The following is an 18441-nucleotide window of genomic DNA, read 5'->3' as shown; positions in this document are numbered from 1 at the left end:
ACAATGGAAACCCTGTCGTTGTGACCGACGCGTAAGCCACTAGTCTTCAGCGACATCTTCTGGCGTCTACAGATATTTTCACATAGAATAGACGACCGTCGTCGCATTAGCAATGATGTGATATCCAAACCCAAAGTTAAGCTTTTATATGTATTACAGATCATGACCATTTATTTTGACAACCCAAATTACCAAAGCACGTTGACAAATAAACATAATCAAAAATTACTGCAGATGGATAAGATCCGCACGAGCCCATGTCACCATACACACGAAAAATAATAACTCACTATTTCTAGTCTGAATGGCTCCAGTCAAATGCAACACCACCAAACTACAAATGCAACACCACCAAACTACTGATAATGGTTATTTTCTCATAGTTTGTTAAATTTACAATTAGGTGTGCCTCATTTACGAGCCACCAAAGGCATAACAAGTAAATATGCTGCTTTGTCATTTCACCTTATGGTATAGCTGTAGGACTTTAGGAGGCGCTATACAGGTTCGTAGGTTAACACTCAACTGCCAACAGTCATTTGCTCTTTAGCCATTCTCCTCTGGGAAATTATATAGAGGACCAACCAACCACCATGTACAAATGTCTCTGCTTTACATGCAAGGCAATTATAACAAGTTATTGTCCTTCAACGTCAGTGTCGGCGTTCGTTCAATCAGCGCCGCCTTCCTTGACAATGGACTCCACATCACCCTCCGAAGGCTCTTCTCCCCCTTCTAGGAAGGAGGACTCCTCAGTCTCCTCCTCTGAGGAGCACTCGTCATCTGACTCTGCTCTTTCACGTTTGCCTCTGGACTTTTTGGGGGCTGGTGTATTCTTGATGACGATTTCACCGTCGCTGTCATCTTCGTTGATCTTCATGGACCTCCTCCTCTCCAGGACTGACGGGGTGCACACTGGAGTGACATCCTGAGGGGAAACATATCAACACAGAGGATGTTATACCCAGGTAATTTCAGAGCTATGGTTCTCTATGAGGTCAGCCTCTATTGATTTATCTCTCTGGGTGGGAACATGTTCACTGTGCATAATAACAAGTCAATGAGTGGGTATTATTCTTACTGAGTGCGAGAATCATTTACTTGTTAGATATTGTGATGTGATTGTGGGCACATGGGTTTAATCACACTGCTATACAGAGCAGGCAATAAGCTTAACGTACCACAATACTGTAGGCACTGTTATCTCACCCCAGACAACTGGTACACCTGAGGTAAGTTTCAGAATGTGCCAAAAAGCATAGCTATATACAACAAAAAAGCATTCTGTAGGTCAAAGTAGTCATTCAAAAACGTGTTATTTTCTGATTAATTGTCCTTACCTCACTACACGTGGACGCATTCACAGTGTCATCTAACTTTTTCTTCTGTGGCACTTGGGAAGCCTTCAAGGGTTTACAATAGATTAGGATACAAGTCAATAATGCAGGTTCAAATTCAATACATTCAAATGTTTTTTTTAAGTATTGAATTTTTACTTTAATTTCACACAAGGAAACATCTATTGAACCGACGAGTCAAATGCAAAACGTACAAATCCTGGGAAGTCATAGTCGATTCCCTTCTCTGCCAGCCTCTTGCGGAGCTTGGACTCTTTGCGCAGTAGCCTCCCAGTCATCTCCGTGACCTCCTCTGGTGTGTGTCTCTTGTTGTAGCGAGCCACAGCAGGCTGCCTGGGCTTCTTAAACTCTCTCTGTGATCCCACAAACAGCTTCTCATGCACTTTCTCAGCGGGGACAAGGTGACCTGTGGAACAGAATACAACTTTATTAGCGCACCTGTCTTCTCTCCTCCCACAAAATACACAAACTACAAGACATCAAGAGCAAGGGGCAAACGTTAGACCTGAACGTATGACTCTGGGTTTAAATTAGAAGCGAAAAGGCAGCGTATTTCTTCAGATAACTTACATTTGATCAATCTCTCGCCCATCAGGTAGTTGTTCATGGTCTCAGCAACGATCTTGGCAACCTCGTCGCAGTCGAACTCCACAAATGCATAACCTTTGCTCCCACCTGTCTGAGAGGAGAAAGGTCAAATGTTTTCACTGGATCCCCCTCAATCTAGCTCTCGAAACCCCCTCTTATCCATGGGGTTTTCTGCAGTTCGATAAAGCCACAGTTGGCTGCGTGTGAACGACAATTCTGAAGCTGTGTTTAAACTTCTAGAAATGACAATCATTGCTTGCGGTTTTCAAAACATGTGACCCTCATCTTTCATATCAGCGAGAAATAAAGTTTAATATAAAAAAAGATATGCTTACTGTGGCAGTTTTGGACTGCTAGATCCATATGCTGTGTGCGCCTCCAGTTGACAAAGCACACATCCTCCCCAGTCATGCACATGCTAGATAGCTAATTGACACTGGTGGCCGCATGTCTTCCGTAAACAACATGGCGACATGGTTGTGTGGGAAAACTAACCCTTAACCTATAGTTGTAGTAAGTTAACCTGCTGTTTTTAGAAAATTATTTCTGGGTGATATGAAAGTTGTTCTTTATGTTTATAAAAACCGTAACCACAACAAATGCGTTATAAAGTTTAGAACGCGCATCAGGGCTCTCTAGCCATAAGATACTATCGTCAGTAGGCGCTAAAGGTAGTTAGCGTCTATGAACGGGTTACCCTCAACCTGATCTCCATCATATCATGTATTATTTAGGTTTTACCATAAAACATCAATTCTATACATGTTCACTTGCAATTAATGATATATAGCTATGTATGAGTGGAATGGATCTTTTCCATGAGTGGTTGTACAGTAAGTTAGTGTGGGCACATGGGTTTAATCACACTGCTATACAGAGCAGGCAATAAGCTTAACGTACCACAATACTGTAGGCACTGTTATCTCACCCCAGGCAACTGGTATACCTGAGGTAATTTTCAGACGGTGCCATAAACCTGTGATGAATCAAGTGATATGCATACGAAAGTATGTTTGTCAAGACAAACATGTAATTTCTATTTTGACAAGTAGGCTGGAAATATCCACCATATTATTCATAAGAGCAGCGATCAGAGATCGACGATACCTTTTTACTCCTGGCCAGTCGTAACCTGACGACTTTTCCAAACTGTTCAAAGTAGGATTTGAGCTGAGGTTCGAACAAGCCAGTGGGAAGGTGACCAACATAAATCACCCCTGGACTTATTTGGTGTCCCTGTAGAAAAATGAGTAAAATGTGTCAAAGCATAATCCAAAATTTACTAAGAACATCAATACTCTGTCCAAGTTTGATAGCTAACCTTAGCTAGTTAGCTAGCAAGTTAATAAAAAAAACTATTTAGCAAGTTAATGTGACTAGCAGCACATCCCTTGATGAAACAATCTAAGAAAACAAATGGTTGGATGAACTAACAAGTCAATTTTTTTTTAATAAACGACAATTATGCTTTAATTGTAGCAGTCTAGCTAGATTGTAAATTCCACATGTGGATTGTAATTAGCTTTTAGGCCACTGGCATTGTCGCATGCGTTTGGGAAAACTAACCTTGTTGGGTCGCTTCTTCACCTCCTGGACTTTCTTCTTGAATTCAGCCTCCTCTTTAGGGTTCAAAGCCAGTAAAGCTTTAGTCGGCTTAGTGGCCGCCGGTGCCTTTGTTTCTGTCATGACACTTATTTTATTATTTTAACAGAAGTAAAACTATTCGCGAGAGAGAAAACACGACGTTCCGATCCCAAATGACCACGTTTTCTTCTCTTCCGCCCAGTAACCCACGTGACTACACTCAACGACGAGTTAGTTGAGTCAACTACAGTTGTCCTTATTTCTAAACAGCGTCATCTATGGGCCGGAGGGATAGCAAGGCATCTCTTGCTTTCTACTTAAGTAGGAATACTTTAAAGTACTATTTCAGTAGTTTTTTTTATATCTGTATTTTACTTTACTATTTATATACTATTTTACTATTTATAACTTTTACTTCACTACATTACTGAAGAAAATATTGTACGTTTTACTCCATACATATTCCTTGACACCCAAAAATACTCTTTACATTTTGAATGCTTAGCAGGACACGAAAATAGTTAAATTCAAGCACTTATCAACCCGAACGTCCCTGGTCATGCCTACTGCCTCTGATCTGGCGGACTCACTAAACCGACATGCTTTGTTTGTAAATTATGTCTGAGTGTTGGAGTGTGCCCCTGGCTTTCCGTAAATAAAAAAAACAAGAAAATGGTGCCATCTGGTTTGCTTAATATAATGAATTTGAAATGATTAATACTTTTACTTTTGATATTTAAGTATATTTTAAACCAAATACTTTTAGACTTTTACTCAAGTAGTAATTTTCTATAAAGGTATCTTTACTTTAACTCAAGTATGACTTTTTATGACTTTTTCCACCACTGGATAACAGCTGTTGTCATAAGAAAATAGGAAGGAACCATACATCAATGTACTTAGAATAAAATGTATATCATATGCAGTCTAATGTTAATTAAAATTACAATTGTCATGGACAATTTCTGTTGCATCAAAGAGAGGGTATGGAGAGTAGAGGGAGTGGCATGAGGTAGAACAGAGAGAGGGGGGCCAGAGGGCTCAAAGGGAGGAGGATGAGGAAAAATAGAGAGAGAAAGAGAGAGAGAGAGAGGGAGAGAGAAAGAGAGGGAGGTGGAGTGGCCCTCTACTAAATTGAAGTTGTCACACTGAATTCAGAACATCATTGATCAGTGGCTTTAAAACTGATATGGCAACAAAAATCATCTACTTCAGGGTGAATGGGAGACTAGAGCAGGCAGAGTTTCCAGTGGATTGACCTACCCAGGATGTCAAAGGTAGGCAATTCAAATAATATCACCTTATTATTTAATTATCTTTGAAATTTACTATAAGTCATACTTTGTTGTTTGGAACATAATTTTGTTTTTGATCATATCCAGTGTGTTTTCTTTTTTAAATGCAACATCAAAATGCATTACGTTTACAGCCTACTTAAAACTATAGACGATGTAGATTACAATTTACACCAGGTATTACAATAACTCTGATATGAGAAACCTCTCAAAATCTCAGAAATAAAAAGTACAGAGGGAGAAAGGTTAAAAGTACAGAGGGAGAAAGGTTAAAAGTACAGAGGGAGAAAGGTTAAAAGTACAGAGGGAGAAAGGTTAAAAGTACAGAGGGAGAAAGGTTAAAAGTACAGAGGGAGAAAGGTTAAAAGTACAGAGGGAGAAAGGTTAAAAGTACAGAGGGAGAAAGGTTAAAAGTACAGAGGGAGAAAGGTTAAAAGTACAGAGGGAGAAAGGTTAAAAGTACAGAGGGAGAAAGGTTAAAAGTACAGAGGGAGAAAGGTTAAAAGCACAGAGGGAGAAAGGTTAAAAGTACAGAGGGAGAAAGGTTAAAAGTACAGAGGGAGAAAGGTTAAAAGCACAGAGATCTTCCATTGCTTCTCTACCAGAGTGAACGGTGGATCAGAACTCAAGTAAAGCACTGTGTCTGTGTTTACATAGCCAGCCCAATTCTGATCTTTTGCCCAATTATTGGCAAAAGATCTGATCTGGTTGGTCAAAAGACCAATGATTGGGCAAAATATCAGAATTCGGCTGCCTGTGTAATCGCAGCCTATGAGACCTAAAAGAGTTACGTAACTGCAGTCCATCAGAAGAGGCAAACACATGCAATCCCTGTCCTCAACTAGAGAGATCCATTGCAAAATAAGCAGACAGTCTATATCGATAGAGAGAGAGATGAAGCATCAAGCATGCACTAACAGGTTAGACACTACAGACAGTGAGACGCAGGCACAGCTAAAATCAACACTCTGCACTTACGGAATTTTTGTCAAAGCTAACACATGGTGTGCATATGGCATCTTTAGAACTGAGTCAAGGGATGTGATGTATCGATGTGAGGGTTATGGCGAGAGCTACAATACATCACAGTTAAGAGGGGAGGTCTCTCACCATTGTTTCTCTAACGAGGTGGAAGAGCTCATAAGGACACTGCTGACCTGCAAAAAAACTAACCAAAATCTAAAACTGACACTTACATGAGCCCTAACCTTAACCAAAATGTTAACCCTGACCCTAAATCTAAACTTTTCTGAAATTAGATATCGGTTTGCATGTCAGGACTGTCCATATAGCCTTTTCCTAATGAGGGAAGGGGATTTATTGAAGGTCCCTTCAAATAAATGAATATATAACATAATAAAAATATTATTTTCCAAACAGTACCAATGACACACTCTTAGAAAAAAGGGTTCCAAAGGGGTTCTTTGGTTGTCCCCATAGGATAACCTTTTTTGGTTCAAGGTAGAACCCTTTTGGATTCCATGTAGAACCCTTTCTACAGAGGGTTCTACATGGAACCCAAAATAGTTCTTCCTGGAACCAAAAGGGTTCTTTCTACCTGCTACCAACAAGGGTTCTCCAATGGGAGCCGAAGAACCCTTTAAGGTTCTGAATAATACTTTTTTTTAAGAGTCCAGGCATGAAGGGCTGTAATTGAATGATCAAATATAAGGAAATGCATCTAATAGATGCTAATGTAATGAGAATTAATTTTCTTTCAAAGCTTCTGCCTACTGCCTAGATTTGAATGCTGAGAAATCTCTTTGGAGCTCACAAACAACATAGGATTGATCTAAAATGTAATGGATTGTGTTTGAAATTGATATCTCTTGAGTCTTTTTACTGTTCTAATTTTCCCCTCTTATTTTCTTCTCCCTGTTCTTCCTTGGGAATATGTTTTCGCCATCTATTTAAACACAGTGTGAGGGATAGCTTTAGATAACTCCTTTACGGAACTGCCCCTGGCAAGAATATTTCCTCTTATGTGTGTATGAAAATCATTGCCAAAAGCTTTGCCAAGATGCTGAGCACATCAAAGGCTTGTGGTGTTTTGTTCACCTGCTATGAAGAGAGCTCTGGGCAGTGTGTGTGTGTGTCTGATTGTGTGTTTGATTGCAAAACCCAACTCTGACAAACTAGCATTGATTGAAGTTTGTTACTTTACAGATCTGTTCTGCTCGGCAGCTGAGGCGGGATCCCATGGCATTCTGAAGCTGTACAACCCTAAGGGCAACATCAACATCTCCCCGTGCCTGGAGCCCAACAGTCCTAACTCCTGTTATAAGCTAGAGGTGGTGGCTGCTGACTGCAACAGTGAGATGTTAGGTATTCTGTGCTATGGCACCAGAGCGATTGGGCTGACAGTGCCAGACTTGCATTGTTATTGTGTTCTAACTCTTGTTTGTTTCATAAGGGCCTGTACTGTGTACTGTGTATATTGACTTTGGTATTTTAATCAAATGTGTACCTCATGTTGCAGGTGTGGAGCTTGCTGTGGCACTAGGACTTGACCTCTCCTCCATGGAGAAAAGGTCAAGAACATATACAGTACCAGTCAAAAGTTTGGACACACCTACTCATTCACGGGTTTTTCTTCATTTTTAGTGAAGAAAAAGGAAAAGCAGCCAACAAGTGCTCAGCATATGTGGGAATTCCTTCAAGATCATTGGAAAAGCATTCCAGGTGAAGCTGGTTGAGAGAATGCCAAGAGTGTGCAAAGCTGTCATCAAGGTAAAGGGTGGCTACGTTGAAGAATCTCAAATATAAAATATATTTTGATTTAACACTTTTTTGGTTACTACATGATTCCATATGTGTTATTTCATAGTTTTGATGTCTTCACTATTACTCTAAAATATGTAAAAATAAAGAAAAACACTTAAATGAGTAGGTGTGTCCAAATGTTTGACTGGTACTGTAATATAGAATAAAGAATATAGAAAATATATAGAATCAACCATTCACAAGGTTGGGGCCAGTTCTGAAACTGTCTGCCCATGTGAGGAAGGTTTGTAAGTCAGGAGGGCCATATGTTCTGTACCACAGACTGCAGGGCTTGGAGAACAAGATCCTGTTTGAGGCTGGTGAGACTCCTGCAACATTGTATGAGATAAAGAGACAGGTGGATTCATTCCAGAAGAAACTTGAGGTAGGTTGTGTTTTTGATGCTGGGCAGCTTCAATTTTATTAATTATATGAAAAGGCTCATTCATTTACCAGTATGTAACTTCACCGTGTTCTCCACCTAGCCGACTGTATCCATCTCCCTACAAAGTGTTGAACATCTCAGCTGGCTTGGCCTGTTCAAACAGCTGTCTGAAGGAACACACAAGTCCTCTCCTTTCTACCACAAGAGAACACTGTGCAAGACCAGAGAGGAGTGTGAACATGTACAGGGAAAGTTCCTGCAGATGAGGCAGGTTTGCTTTTTACACTCTCTGTCGATAGAGACAGTGTGGTATCAGATGAATAGAATCTTAGGCTCATGTCACTCTTATCCAGACTCCATTGCTTGAATAGAAGCGTTGCAACAGATTATTTTTTTAATAGGAAAATAACAGAATCGTCATTTTATGTTCCCCACAGTTCCCTCAAGGTATCAGAGGAAGTGAGACAGTACCTCAACACCCCGACTTTTGACAATTGGTGAGTTCCCATCTATTCAATGTGCCCTTGAGCAAGGCACTTAACCCCAATTTCTCCTGTAAGTCGTTCTGGATAAGAGCGTCTGCTAAATGACTAAAATGTCAAATGTAATGTGTCTTTTTCCACTTTACTTAGAAAAATGTGCCAATGGACTTTCTTACACGGTAGAAGTTGGAGATAAGTGGGTTGTGAGCAGTGGTGGAAAAAGTACCCAATTGTCATATTTAAGTAAAAATAAAGATACCTTAAATAGAAAATGACTCAAGTAAAAGTCACCCAGTAAAATAGTACTTGAGTCAAAGTATTTGGTTTTAAAGTATTTGGTTTAAAAAAATACTTAAGTATCAATGCAGACTGATGACATAATTAACAAACGAAGCATGTGTTCAGCGAGTCTGCCAGATCAGAGGCAGTTGGGATGACCAGGGATGTTCTCTTGATAAGTGTATCATTTGGGAAAAAATGATATCCTGCTAAGCATTCAAAATGTAACGAGTGCTTTTGGGTGTCAGGGAAAATGTATTGAGTAAAAAGTAAAAAAAAAAAATGTTTACAGATGTAGCAGAGTAAAACTAAAAGTTGTAAAAATAGAAATAGTAAAGTACAGATAACCCAAAAAACAACTTGAGTAGTACTTAAAGTTTTTTAATTTAAGTACTTTACACCACTGCTAATTGGGACATCCAGGTCCCTCAATTGAAGAAATAGACTCAATAGAATCATTCAGTGGTTTGCCAGCTAAGACATTGATTTATTGAAGACCAACCAGTGATAACATGATGTAGATGTTCTTTTTTTTTTACTTGGCCAGTACAATTTCAATATCAAATCAAATTTTATTAGTCACATGCGCCAAATACAACAAGAGCTTACAGTGAAATGTTTACTTACGAGCCCCTAACCAACAACGCAATTTTTTTTTTTTTAAGGAATAAGAAATAAAAGTAACAAGTAATTAAAGAGCAGCAGTAAAATACAATAGCAAGACTATATACAGGGGGGTAGCGGTACATATACATTTAAGTTGTAATAAACATGTAATAACACAGCACTGTGACACCACACAACCATAGAAGTCCTTTAGCAATAAACCAAAACAAATGTAAATGTTTTCTATTAGTAAAATTCATGTGGATGAATGTTATAGCAAGTATCCATCATTGAGCTGTATTCTCTCTGGACTTCTCCTCTTAAGATGATTCTTTATTCTCTGGTAGATGTGTGGGCTGATCTGGCTGACGGACCTGAAAAGTAACACTGACGCCATTGACCTGCTCACCATACTGACCTCTGCAGTCTGTCACGACCTTGATCACAAAGGATACAACAACGCCTACCAGGTGACCCATCTACTGTATCTGACCACCACAGATACAGTAGTACACACTCTGTGTGTGTGAGTGCGTGTGCATCTGAGTAAACGGATAGCTCACATCAGCTCTATCTTTCAGAGAAATGCTCATACTGAAGTGGCCCTGCACTACAATCTCCCCCTTGGAGAACATATATTGTGTATGTTTACTTATACAGTAATTCTTTTTCAACATGTCCTTACCTGGGACTTGAACTCGCAAGCTTTGGTTCTTAGAATTTGAATCTCCGTGCTACGCCACCACGTATTCCTACACCTTGAACTTCAAAGTAAATCTTATCCATGTTAAAAATACACAAGAAAAACAATGATATGTATTCAGGAGTAACATTAAACAGAATAATATGCCCCAGCAACATTAGACAACTATGTAGAAAACTCTCAAATTAATGAAATATACTGAACAAAAATATAACATGCATAGCTTCAGCGTGTAAATCAGCTAGAAAGATCCAAGATGGCAGAATGTCAAGTCGTTTGTTTGTGACTAGTACATTTTAACCTACTAATAATCTATTTATTTATGGTTGCGTAACTTCGTTGTTGTGTAGTGCAAACTATTTCATTTTTGCTGGTGTAAAGATCACGGGTCCTCCTCAACTTGGCACTTCATTACTTGAAGTTTACCAAAGTAACTCTATCTCTGGCTGGCCTGAGTTCCTCCTTCGTCCGCGGAGTGTCTTGTCCAAGCTGCTCCTTTTTGCTCTTTGCCTGGCTGTCAGTGGCAGCTCAACCCGTTCTCTCGATCTCCCTCAACACCCAATCTACTCACACGCGCAAACACTCACATTGATTCACATACACGCTGTCCCTCTCTCCACTTACCTTCGTTGGCCTCTTGTTTATTTTTTTTTTTTTATTTTTTTTTATTTTTTTGTCAGAGAAAATGACAATTTACGTGGTATTGCTTTGTGCACTGACTTTACTGAACTCTGGAGAAAACGAACATTGTCGCAGGGTGAGTACATCTGACAATGTACTCTCGCGTCCATTAGACATTTTGTATGCAGGAACTCGCTCTTTTTCACTCGGTCCACTCGTCCAAGTGCCGATGCATTTGTGTCATGATGTGAACAGTACGAACTTGTGTCACTACCAAAGTCTAATGGTTTTAAATGACTGTTTTGTATTGTCTGGAAACGCACTTGTAGAATTCGCTTGCAGTAGGTCTCTTAAAAAAGAGAAGCCGTGCAAGGTTATTAAACAGAGGTGCCTAGTTATTATTCTGTTGTTGATATCAGGTAACGTGCAACCTAACCCTGGCCCTGATATGCAATGTCTCCAAACCCCCTCTGATTTTAAATCAAGATCTGGTTTTGGTATTTTTCATTTAAATGTACGCAGCCTGTTGTCAAAAATTGATGGGGTTAGGATTTGGGCTAAATCAACTGATGCTGATGTAATTGTGTTTTCTGAAACCTGGCTCAGCAAGTCTGTTTTTGATAAGGATATTTGTATAAGTGGTTACAATGTTTATCGCACTGATCGGGTTAAGAAAGGTGGGGGTGTGGCTATATATGTAAAATCTAAATTCCATGTAAGTGTGGCAAAGTCTGAAACTATTTGTAAACAGTTGGAATTTCTTGCTTTGAATATTGAGGTTTCAAAGGGCCTCTCTATAACTGTGATTGGCTGTTATAGACCCCCTTCTGCTCTCGGTGATGCATTTTCTTCTTTGACGCACCTTATGTCTAAACTTCTTTACAGTGAAATGATCTTGATTGGTGATCTCAACTGGTGTTGGTTAAAGCCGGTGTCTGATGATTTAAAAATGTTTTGTAATTCTATGAATCTTACCCAGTTGATTAATTCACCCACTCGCCCAAATCTTAAATGCCCAGAGAAATCTACCCTGATTGATTTGATATTGACAAATGTTCCACATAAATATTCTGCGGTTGGTGTTTTTTGTAATGATTTAAGTGACCATTGTGCTGTTGTTGCTGTTAGAAATACTAAGGTTCCAAAGACAAACCCACGTTTTATTCGTAAGAGAAATTTGAAGTGTTTTAATGAGCAGGCTTTCTTTCATGATTTGTTTTATTTTGACTGGAGCAAGATTGAGCTTATCCCTGATGTGGAAACTGCCTGGATATTCTTTCATGATGGTTTTTTCCAAATAGTAAACAAACATGCACCATTCCGCAGGTTCAGGGTTAAAGGGCGGGATAATCCATGGTTTTCTTCTGAGCTGTCTTGTATTATTCACGACCGTAATCTAGCCTGGGCTAAAGCAAGGAAATCTTGTTCTGATGCTGATTGGCTTATTTTTAGGCAGTTAAGAAACAAGTGTTCTTTTCTTCTCAGGAAGGCCAAGTCTGAATATTTTATGTCTGTTACCACTGATAACCTGAATGACCCTAGAAAGTTTTGGAATGCTATTAAGTCTATGTCTGGTAACAGTAATGTTAATGAATTACCGTCATGTGTTTTGAAGGACTCTGTTGCTATATATGACAAAACTGAAATGCTGAATTGTTTCAATGAGCACTTTGTATCATCTGGTAGGCTGTTTGATTCAGTGTCCTCTGTCTCTGTACAACCCTGTGTGGATGAACCAGTGTCCTCTGTCTCTGTACAACCCTGTGTGGATGAACCAGTGAGAGCTGGTCAAACTTTTAGCTTTCTGCCATTCTCAGTGCAGGTGGTACATAAAGCCCTGAAATCCTTAGATCAAAGAAAGCCTGCAGGTCCTGATCTTTTGGATCCCTGCTTTTTAAATCTGGCAGCTGATTTCATAGCTGAACCACTTACATATCTGTTCAATCTAACCCTGGAATGTAATGAAATTCCAAAGATCTGGAAATCAGCTTTTGTCCTACCACTTTTAAAAGGGGGAGATCCAACTCTTTTAAATAATTATAGGCCAATCTCAAAGCTGTCACCCCTGGTGAAAATACTTGAAACCCTTGTAAGTGAACAGCTAAAAGAGTTTTTATTTACTAACTCTATTTTATCAATGTACCAATCGGGCTTCAGGAAGAAGCATAGCACAATTACAGCAGCCATGAAGGTTTTAAATGATATCACTGAAGCCCTTGACAAAAAACAGCACTGTGTCTCACTTTTTATTGATCTCTCTAAGGCTTTTTGATACAGTTGATCATGCTATACTAAGGCAGAGATTGTTGAGTGTAGGTCTTTCGGAGCATGCAGTTGCATGGTTTGCTAACTATCTGTCTGATAGAACTCAGTGCACTCAATTTGATGGGCTCATGTCTGTCAAATTGTCTGTCCTGAATGGTGTGCCCCAAGGCTCTGTACTTGGTCCTCTCTTATTCACTATTTATATAAATGATTTAGACAAAAATGTCCAAAATGCACAACTTCATTTTTATGCTGATGATACTGTTATTTACTGTTGTGCCTCAACTCTTACAAAAGCTTTCCAGAACTTGCAAACTGCTTTTTATACTGTTCAACATACCTTGTGTCAATTGAAGCTTATCCTCAATACTGACAAAACTAAACTAATGGTGTTTTCTAATGCAAGAAATAGACCTCTGAACCTATCACCTATTACTACCTGTCAGGGCAAGGAGATTGAGGTTGTAACCTCATATAAATATCTTGGAATTCTAATTGATGACGGCCTCTCTTTTAAATTGCATATTCAACAACTTACAAAAAAATTGAAGCTGAAATTGGGATTTTATTTTAGGAATAAGGCCTGTTTTTCTTTTGAAGCCAGAAGGAGGCTAGTATCAGCTACATTTATGCCTTTACTAGACTATGGGGATATTTTATATATGAATGCTTCCGCTCAGTGTTTGAGATCAATTGACACTCTTTACCATGGCACTTTGAGATTTATTTTAAACTGCAAAACCCTTACGCACCACTGTACTTTATATACCAGGGTTGGCTGGCCTTCTCTAGTCACTCGTAGGCTCAGTCACTGGTATACTTTTATTTACAAAGCCATTTTGGGTTTACTACCTTTTTATTTGGGCATTTTTATTGTTCAGAAATGTGGTGGGTACTCTCTTCGTTCGCTAGACTTTATCCTGCTAACTGTTCCAAATATCCGAACTGAATTTGGTAAAAGGTCTTTTATGTACTCTGCGCCATCGTCTTGGAACGCCTTACAAAATAATTTTAAACTGGAAGAACTTGTCCCGATTGGTGTTTTTAAATCACTGATGAAGGATTTTGAGGCTGATTCCCTGACCTGTCAATGTTTTTAATTTGCTGTTTTTGATATTGTTATACTCTTGTGAATTCAATGGTTTTTACTAGATTACTTGTAGTTTTTCATGTCTGTCTGTAATTTTTGTAATGACTTGGTGCTGCCTATCTTGGCCAGGACGCTCTTGAAAAATAGATTTTAAATCTCAATGAGCCCTTCCTGGTTAAATAAAGGTTAAATAAATAAAAAATAAAAATGCAACAATTTCAAAGATTTTACTGAGTTACAGTTCATATAAGGACATCAGTCAATTAAAATAAATTGATCAGGACCTAATCTATGGATTTCACATGACTGGGCAGGGGCGCACTGGGCAGGGACCCACTTGAGCCAGGCCCAGCCAATCACAATGAGTTTTTCCTCCACAAAAGGGCTTTATTACAGACAGAAATACTCCTTAACTTGGAATGCCACACTTGCAATTGCAACTTTAAAACACTTTAGATGCTGTAAAACTGTATAAAAAAAACAATTATAATAATTTGAAAACTATATCCTGTATTTTATATACGGAACAAAAATATAAATGTTTCATGACCTGAAATAATAAATCCACAAAAAAATTCATACGCACAAAAAACATATTTCTCTCATATTTTAGGCACTAATTTGCTACATCCCTGTTAGTGAGCATGTCTCCTTTGCCAAAGTAATCCATCCACCTGACATGAGTCGCATATCAAGACACTGATTAAACAGCATGATCATTACACAGGGGCACCTTTTTCTGGGGACAATAAAAAGCCACTCTAAAATGCTGCTGCTGGGAGGATGGCTCATAATAATGTCTGGAATGGAGTAAATGGAATTGGCATGCTGACTGCAAGAATGTCCACCAGAGCTGTTGCCAGAGAATTTAATGTTAATTTCTCTACCATAAGCCGCTTCCAACATTGTTTTAGAGAATTTGGTAGTATGTCCAACCGGCCTCACAACCACAGATCAAGTGTAACCATGTCAGCCCAGGACCTGTACATCCGGCTTCTTCACCTGCAGGATCATCTGAGACCAGCCACCCGGGCAGCTGATGAAACAGTGGGTTTGCACAACTGAAGAAGTTCTGCACAAACTGTCAGAAACTGTCTCGGGGAAGCTCATCTGCATGCTCGTCATCCTCACCAGGGTCTTAACCTGACTGCAGTTCTGCGTCGAAACCAACTTCAGTGGGCAAATGCTCACCTTTGATGGCCACTGGCACGCTGGAGAAGTGTGCTCTTCATGGATGAATCCCGGTGTCAACTGTACCAGGCAGATGGCAGACAGCATGTATGGCGTCATGTGGGCGAGCAGTTTGCTGATGTCAATGTTGTTAACAGAGTGCCCCATGGTGGCAGTGGGGTTATGGTATGGGCAGGCATAAGCTATGGACAACCAACACAATTGCAATTTATCGATGGCAATTTGATTGCACAGAGATACTGTGACGAGATCCTGAGGCCCGTTGTCGTGCCATTCATCCAGCGCCATCAGCTCATTTTTCAGCATGATAATGCACAGCCCCATGCTGCAAGGATCTGTACACAATTCCTGGAAGCTGAAAATGCCCTTTCTTCCTTGGCCTGCATACTCACCTCACATGTCAACTGCTGAGCATGTTTGGGATGCTCTGGATCGACATACACAACAGAGTGTTCCAGTTCCCGCCAATATCCAGCTACTTCGCACAGCCACTGAACAGGAGTGGGACAACATTCCACAGGCCACAATCAACAGCTTGATCAACTCTATGTGAAGGAGATGTGTCGCACTGCATGAGGCAAATGATGATCACACCAGATACTGGCTGGTAGAAGTTGTTCAGGGTCCTGTTGGTTCCAGAATTTGTGCATCGGTACGACTTGCCATGCGGTAGCAGAGAGAACAGTCTAGGACTTGAGTGCCTGGAGTATTTGAAAAAAGTATACATTTTCACATTTGAAATGTCACACGTGAAGTGTTCCAAAAACACGTTTTCACATGATTTCACCTAATTTTTCACAAGTGAAATCATGTGGTTCAACATGAAACCACTGTTTGCCATTCCTGTTAATTTTGTGGAACATTTTTGTCATCATACGGTACATTTCTACAGTAATTGGATACTGTATCAGTGTTTTGCTATATATTTACTGTCAATCGCAATGCACTTGGGTACTTTTTGGTCCACCCGGCAAATTTGGCATGCCTCACATGCAAAAAATAAATTTAAAAAGCGTTCTTTTTTTTTTTTATCATGTAATTTTATATACGGAACAAAAAATATAAACATTTCATGACCTGAAATAAAATATAATTTCTGCAGTACAGTTGATAACCATGGCTATGAACGCTAAGAAACCAACCTTACTGAAGCACATGTTATTCCTTTGACTCTCTATTGGCCTCAGCCTACTCACAGGGATGCTCTTAGGATCCCTCGCCCTGGACCCATCTTCCTCTACTAATCTCTTCACTGCCTCAGAATACGGCACCTTCTGTACTGCTCTAATCCTGGCAACCTCAACCTGCCTTTCTCTCACCGGAGAAGTGTACAAGATTCCTTCTTCTTTGGAGTTTAACGGTGGTTGGCATCCAATATGTTGCATTACCGCCCCAACTGGACTATAATAGAAATCCATTATACTTTGTGATGCAAAAAATATATTTAAAATGTTTTTAAAAGTGCACAAGCTTAATGTTTATGAACAGAGCATATTAACTCCTCTTATAGGAGACCAACAAGAGCTAGCTAATAGCCACACCTCACGTAAGCCACACCTGCAATCCTCTGATTAACAACATACTGTTACAGTGGCTGCCTATCAGCAAGTGATGTGCATGTTGTCAACAGAAGAGTCTGTGTAGCCACAGTAGTTTACTGGCAAGATTGTTAGTGGCATCAAGTGTCCTGTAGGTTACTGGCAACATTTTACCAGTAAGTTATTGTGAGCCTGCAATAACCTACTTACAAGTTGCAAATAAATTACTGGAAAATGCCACTTAAACTTCTACAACCACTTAAACTTCTACAACACTTCCATTGACTGTTGGCACAAATACACATATGTGACCACGCCCCTACATTTGCTAGTGAGCCCCACCAGTACATTTCCCCCACCTATCACAACGCAGTGATGATCTTGTTCTCAACTAGCCTACCTGGTTAAATAAAGGTGAAATAAATAAAATCATACCTTATATTCAAAATATTGAGTAGAAAAATGTCCCAATATACCTACAAGGTACCAAACTGTATGTATGTACATGTGAAATGTACCTTTAACCTTTTGGTACCCCCAAGTAACAACACCGTAACACCCTAACCATACCCTTATTTTTTTTTTTTGATTGTGTTAATATATGTTCCAAGGAATTAGTATGAAACTGGTGGCAATGCAGAAACATTGCTGCACTCACAACCAGGAGGTAGAAAGTTCAAATCCCCAAAGAATGAATGTAAACTTTACATCAAGTGACCTTGAGCACTACTAGTTTTACGTTGGTGGTGATAATTGGACAATTATTTACTTGATTCTGGGCAGCTTTTAGCAAAATGCATTCTTGCCAATAAGTCTGTGGCCATATCTCTTTCACGCTCACAGATCTGGTTGTGTAGCTGCAGTGTTGCAGGACATTTCAGGTTGATAGCAAACAAGAACTTATGAGTTCAAATCCCATTTAAATCTGAGTCCCAATTGTGGTCACGGTACAAGGTTTTACAGTAATTATAAAACAGCAGAATACTGTCATTTTATAGAAATAACTTGTTGTATATATTTACTTTCTTTTTACTGAAGCTTCAGGCAAAGTGTAGAAATGTATTCTAGCAAATCTCCATTATGTCCACAGACCTGGTGGCGCAGCAGGAACTTCAGGTTGCTAGCCACCAAGAAGTTGTGTGTTAAAATCCCAAGGGAGGTTGAGTCCCAAGTAATCAGCATACATAGTCCTTTAACATTAAGACCTGAATTTAGCTGTAAAAATACAGCAAATAGTTGTAGATTTACCATATTTTCATCGCAAATAGGCAAAAACCTCCATGCGACCATGACACAACATTCTAAGAACGTTCCTGGAACAAAATGGGAACTATACAAAACCTGCAGGGGATCATCACTGTTTAAATTGAATTAATGTGTGTTCAAATGTTGTCACATGTAGTGTCATGGTATCACGTTGAAATTTTGCATTCCCACATTGACAAATTTATTTCACATGAGATCGTGTAGTTTTACAGTTGAAGTCGGAAGTTTACATACACTTAGGTTGGAATCATTAAAACTCGTTTGTCAACCACTCCACAAATTTCTTGTTAACAAACTATAGTTTTGGCAAGTCGGTTAGGACATCTACTTTGTGCATGACACAGGAAAATGTTCCAACAATTGTTTACAGAAAGATTATTTCACTTATAATTCACTGTATCACAATTCCAGTGGGTCATAAGTTTAC

At 39.4% G+C, this 18441-nt stretch overlaps 1 protein-coding gene, 1 long non-coding RNA gene and 2 other non-coding genes across 4 annotated transcripts; 1 reads left to right on the top strand and 3 right to left on the bottom strand.

Annotated features, from left to right (window-relative positions):
• Positions 1–131: 131 nt before the first annotated feature.
• Positions 132–3823, bottom strand: nifk (nucleolar protein interacting with the FHA domain of MKI67). Its single transcript, XM_071341892.1, has 6 exons — positions 3513–3823; positions 3054–3182; positions 1929–2037; positions 1553–1764; positions 1341–1403; positions 132–928 (listed from the first exon to the last, which is right to left on the bottom strand). Exons 1-6 carry the CDS (start codon positions 3630–3632, stop codon positions 671–673), a joined length of 891 nt encoding a protein of 296 aa, XP_071197993.1. The 5' UTR covers positions 3633–3823; the 3' UTR covers positions 132–670.
• Positions 1121–1248, bottom strand: LOC139539237 (small nucleolar RNA ACA64). The gene has a single exon (XR_011667894.1). It is a non-coding gene; the product is annotated as a small nucleolar RNA ACA64 (small nucleolar RNA).
• LOC139539235 (small nucleolar RNA ACA64) lies at positions 2786–2913 on the bottom strand. Its single transcript, XR_011667893.1, has one exon. It is a non-coding gene; the product is annotated as a small nucleolar RNA ACA64 (small nucleolar RNA).
• A 3418-nt stretch (positions 3824–7241) lies between the features above and the next one.
• Positions 7242–8234, top strand: LOC139539108 (uncharacterized). Its single transcript, XR_011667873.1, has 3 exons — positions 7242–7555; positions 7871–7973; positions 8074–8234. It is a non-coding gene; the product is annotated as an uncharacterized lncRNA (long non-coding RNA).
• Positions 8235–18441: the final 10207 nt, after the last annotated feature.

The sequence above is a fragment of the Salvelinus alpinus genome, chromosome 14, assembly GCF_045679555.1.
Source record: "Salvelinus alpinus chromosome 14, SLU_Salpinus.1, whole genome shotgun sequence".
Classification (NCBI taxonomy): Eukaryota; Metazoa; Chordata; class Actinopteri; order Salmoniformes; family Salmonidae; genus Salvelinus; species Salvelinus alpinus.
This window is presented reverse-complemented; position numbering and strand designations above follow the sequence as displayed.